This window comes from Mus pahari, chromosome 17 (assembly GCF_900095145.1).
Source record: "Mus pahari chromosome 17, PAHARI_EIJ_v1.1, whole genome shotgun sequence".
Lineage (NCBI taxonomy): Eukaryota > Metazoa > Chordata > Mammalia > Rodentia > Muridae > Mus > Mus pahari.
In genome coordinates, this window is record NC_034606.1 from 49,215,298 (window position 1) to 49,220,165 (window position 4,868).

A 4,868-nucleotide genomic window follows, 5' to 3' on the forward strand; every position below is an offset into this window, starting at 1 on the left:
AAAAAAAAAAAACCAAACAAGCAAATTGTGGGTGGACAGATGGCTCGGCAGTTAAGAACACTGACTACTCTTCAGTGGTCCGGTACTCACAAGGCAGCACACAACAATGATAGGATCAGATGCCCTCTTCTGGCATGCAGTCATACAAGTAGGCAGAGCACTCATACATAAAATACACAAATAAATAAAGTTTAAAAAAAGCTTTTAAAAAATGAACTAGAAAGATGGCTTAGAGTTGAAGAACATTCCCTGATCTCATAGAGGACCTGAATTTGATTCCTAACACCCGTCCTGGTACACGGCTGCTTGTAACTTGAACACCAATGCCTGTGGCTTCTGTGAGCACCTATGTACACATGAACATGCCTATATGCTGGGCAGTGGTGGTGCACGCCTTTAATCCCAGCACTTGGGGGGGGGGCAGAGACAGGTGGATCTCTGTGAGTTTGAGGTCAGCCTGGTCTACAGAGCGAGTTCCAGGACAGCCAGGGCTATACAGAGAATCCCTGTCTCAAAAGCAAAATAAAACCCAAAACAAACAAACAGAAAGGTAAAACAACCCCCTCTAAAGAAAATACCTATATAAAATAAATAAATAAAAATATAAAAATATAAAAAAATAAATCTTAAAAACACACCCACACATGAGGTGGGTTTCTTTAATCCCAGCTCTCGAGGAGACAGAAGCAAATAATCTTTGCGAGTTTAAGCTAGGGCTACAGAAAGAGACCCTGCCCCCAAAACAAAAACCAACAAAAAAATCATGGGCCCTTAAGATGGCTCAGTGTGTAAAGGTGGTGGGTGCCAAGCCTGAGGACCCAGCTCATTCTTGGGAACCCACAGAGCAAGAGAAAGTAACAATTTCTCTAAATTGTCCTCTGATCTCCATGTGAACACATGGACACACATATACGCACACGCATGCATACACATTAAATATTTTGAAATAAAACAGCAGCAAGGCCCCCGCCGTTTGGATTTTCTTATTTTGTGTTATTGAGGATGGAAGCCACGGCCTCACATAAGCCAGGCAGAGAGGGAGCATTGAGGCACGCCCCCAACCCTCACTGGTGGATTATGAGTAAGGCCTCACAGCCCAGCCAAGCCTCCATATCCTCTCTGGTGGGTTCTTGGCAAGAGCTGCACTGATGAGCCGTGCCCCCAATTCAGAGCTCTTTTCATTTTGGTTTCTGACGTGATTCTGATTTGCATCGTGGCAAGGAGTCACCACAGTCTGGGCTTCCTTTCCTGATGGGTCTTTTAGTGCAGCCACCGTGGCGCCACGGGTCTGTTGAGAGAACCTGGCCGCCCATACCCAAGTTGCTCACTAATCATGATGCTCAATGGTGGTGATTGGCCAGGGACAGTTAGGGTAGTACCGTGTTGGCTACAGTGACAAGTGTCTATAGAGAAGACATTGGAGCTAAGACCTGGGGAAGCACGGAGTTAGGTGGACCCTCTCAGGGGGCCTGCAAGCCTTAGATGTCCTAGGTCCTCAGAGGGCATGGCTGTCACAGCCCCAGTGGTTCACCTGCCTGATTTGCTCACTCACAGGTGATGGGAGAGCTGTGCTATCAAGGGTACCTGGACGCCTTCCGGTTCCTGGAGGAGAATGGTAGGTCCTGGCTGGGGGGGTTCCTGCAGAGTCTTTCAGTTCTGTCATCCAGACTCGTGGCCTTCCCAGAGCCTCACTTCACCTGCTTCTCAGCCCTGTGGAATAGGAAACCTTGGCCTATGCTATAGATGGCTGGGGAGGAGAGGCCAGCAGGGCAGGGGCAGCCATCGTGATACAGAACTGGGATTTGAACCTGGGAAGCCTGAGAGAACTATGCCCCCCCCCCCGCAGGCAACTTCCTTTTTTCTTTGAGCTCTTTGTCCAGTCCTTAGCATAATGAGCTCTTGGACAAGGTTCAGGACAGTTTCCAGATTAGAGTATCAAAATCTGCTCCCTAGCCAAATGTGGGTCCCACCCAGACGAGACTTGTTCCCAGCAGGCCCTGAGTCATCCAAGCTCACCTGGGGACCAGGTTGGGCCGTGCATACGTAGTCACACAGTGGGGTGGCATTTTGACATCATGACTGTCTCAGTTTACACAGGCACGTCCTATAATCACACAGTGAGGAAAGCTAGCCCTTCTTAAAACATGTCCATGTCGTAAGCCGAGCCTGGTAGCATGGGCCTGTCATCTCCAGTACTGGGGAGGCAGAGGCAGGAGGATTACAGTTCAAGGCCTAGCTTGGGCTACTTAGTGATGTGTGTGTGTGTGTGCATGCGTGTCTATGTATGTGTATATACATGTATGTATGTGTGCTATATATATGTGCATGTATGTATGTGTGTTATATATTTGTGTGTGTTGTGTGTATATGTATGTATATATCTGTATAGCCATATACATATAAGGCTAGGGCTGTAGCTTAGTGCTAGTGCTAGTGTGTGTGCCTAGTATATGGAAGGCCCTAGGTTCAGTCCTCAGGCTCATCAAGAAAGGACAAGAAGGAAAAGAGGGAATGGAGAAGAAAAAAAAAGAGGATTAGTAGAACATTTGCCCAGCATGTGTGGCTAGAAGCATATTCTGGAGACAGAAAAGAAGATATTTTTGTAAGGACAGATGTGCATTCATTACAGAAAGCATTCCTGTATGCTGAACCAGGTCACCACAGGGCCATGGCAAGAGCCTTTGTAGCCTTAGAGCCAGCCTGAGCTATATAGTGAGACCTTGGCTCAAAGGAAAGAAACAAAGAGCACGAGAGAAGAAAGAAAGACAAAGTCCAAGAGAGAAAGACAGATGGGAATTGGATGTGGCTCTGCCGGACCCCAGAGCTGGCTCTGCCAAGTATTGGCTGTGTGACTTTGAACAAGCATCCTGTGCCTATGAGTCCTCAGCCGATAGTTGTGTTAATTGGTGTTTTATTGCTGTGAAGAGATGCCATGACCATCGCAAGTCTCATGAAGGAAAACATTTAACTTCTTTCAGAAAACATTCTGGTTTTCTGAACTGGCTTATAGTTCAGAGGTTTAGTGCATTTTGTCATGGCAGGAAGTATGGCCACTGTCCAGGCAGACATGGTGCTTAGGGTTCTACATCTGGATAGCCAGGCAGCAAGGAGAGACTGTGTCACACTGGGCGTTGTGTTACTTGAGCATACATTATCTCAAAGCCCACCTCTGCAATGACATACTTCCCATAAAAAGGCCACACCTACTCCAACAAGGCCACACCTACCCCAACAAGGCCACACCTACCCCAACAAGGCCACTCCTACTTTAACAAGGCCACACCTACTCCAACAAGACTATGCCCACTCCAACAAGGCCACACCTACCCCAACAAGGCCACTCCTACCCCAACAAGGCCACACCTACTCCAACAAGGCCACACCTACCCCAACAAGGCCACTCCTACCCCAACAAGGCCACACCTACTCAAACAAGGCCACACCTACTCAAACAAGGCCACACCTGTGTCAAACACCTGAGTCTATGGGTGCCATTCTTATTCAAACCATCACACAAGTAGACCTGATGATTCCGGTACCTGTTGAATGGCCACTGACTGCTGTTATTCGAGGCCTGGAATCTGTGCTCATCCTGTGAGAGGAGACTTATTTGTTCACTGTAGTATTTTACTTTAAAGCATAATGACAGTTGCAAAGAGATTCCCACACAGCTAGAGAGTGAGCTAGCGATCCGGGTAGGAACTACAAACCACGCTCCCATCTCCCTAACTGCACCCACCACCCTCCTCATCCTCTCTGTTCTGCTGAGGAATCCCAAGCACAGACGCTTGTTCAGAGGCACACAGCCAGTTCTTGGCAGAGCCAGCTCTGGTGTCCAAGGTGAAACCCTTAACCCACACCCTGCATGGGATTATAGCGAGTGTGAAGTGCTGTGCTGGCTCACCTTCTCTGCTGTCTCCCATCTATCTTTCCCTTCACGGGTATCTCCGTGTCCTCTGCAGGCATCTGTAATGGGCCACAGCGCAGCCTGAGTCTGTCCTCGGAGGAGATGGCGGTGCCAGAAGCCTGCTTGGAAAATGGCAAACTTGTGGGAGACAAGGTGCCAGTCAGCCTATACCTTACAGATGAAAACATCTGGGAGACGCTATCCCCCGAGCTCAGCACAGGTACTGCTATTCTGGGGCAGGATGAGACCAGGGCATGCCAGCCAGGGCAAGGGACCGGGCCGCCTGCTGTTTGTCATGCATTTTTATCCCATTGGCTGTCGAGTAGATCCTCAGTGTTCTAAATGTCAGCGTCCCTCGAAATTCCTGCGCTGACAGCAGAATGGGGGAGAAGGGGTTGTCCTTAGGAGGTGAAGCCAGGGGTCCAAGGCAAGCCTTAGCTACATAGTGAATTCTGATGGTCAGCCTGGGCTACATGAAATCCTATCTCAGGAACAAAAATAGTTCTCATACTGAAATCCAAGCCCCCAAGGGGGTGGTGTTGGGAGGCAAGCAAGCATTGGCACAATTCCTGAGGGCAAGGCCTTCCAAGTGAGATTGGTAAAGAGGAGCAACCCAGCCAGGCAGTGGTGGCGCGCTGGGAGGCAGAGGCAGGGGAATCTCTGAGTTCAAGGCCAACCTGCTCTACAGGATGAGTTCCGGGACAGCCAGAATTATATAGAGAAACCCTGTCGAAAGAAAGAGAAAGAAAGAAAGAAAGAAAGAAAGAAAGAAAGAAAGAGGGCTGGTGAGATGGCTCAGTGGGTAAGAGCACCCGACTGCTCTTCCGAAAGTCCCGAGTTCAAATCCCAGCAACCACATGGTGGCTCACAACCATCCATAACAAAATCTGACTCCCTCTTCTGGAGTATCTGAAGACAGCTGCAGTGTACTTACATATAATAAATAAATAAATCTTTAAAA

At 48.6% G+C, this 4,868-nt stretch overlaps 1 protein-coding gene across 3 annotated transcripts in view; it reads left to right on the plus strand.

Moving 5' to 3' along the window:
* Positions 1 to 4,868, plus strand: part of Pnpla3 (patatin like phospholipase domain containing 3) — a 19,920-nt gene that overhangs the window by 7,343 nt on the left and 7,709 nt on the right. For all 3 annotated transcript variants that reach the window (XM_029547745.1, XM_021217406.2, XM_029547746.1), the window contains exons 5-6: positions 1,555 to 1,615; positions 3,963 to 4,127. In XM_029547745.1, coding sequence (XP_029403605.1) covers positions 1,555 to 1,615; positions 3,963 to 4,127 — 226 coding nt within the window. The remainder of the gene's footprint in view (positions 1 to 1,554; positions 1,616 to 3,962; positions 4,128 to 4,868) is intronic.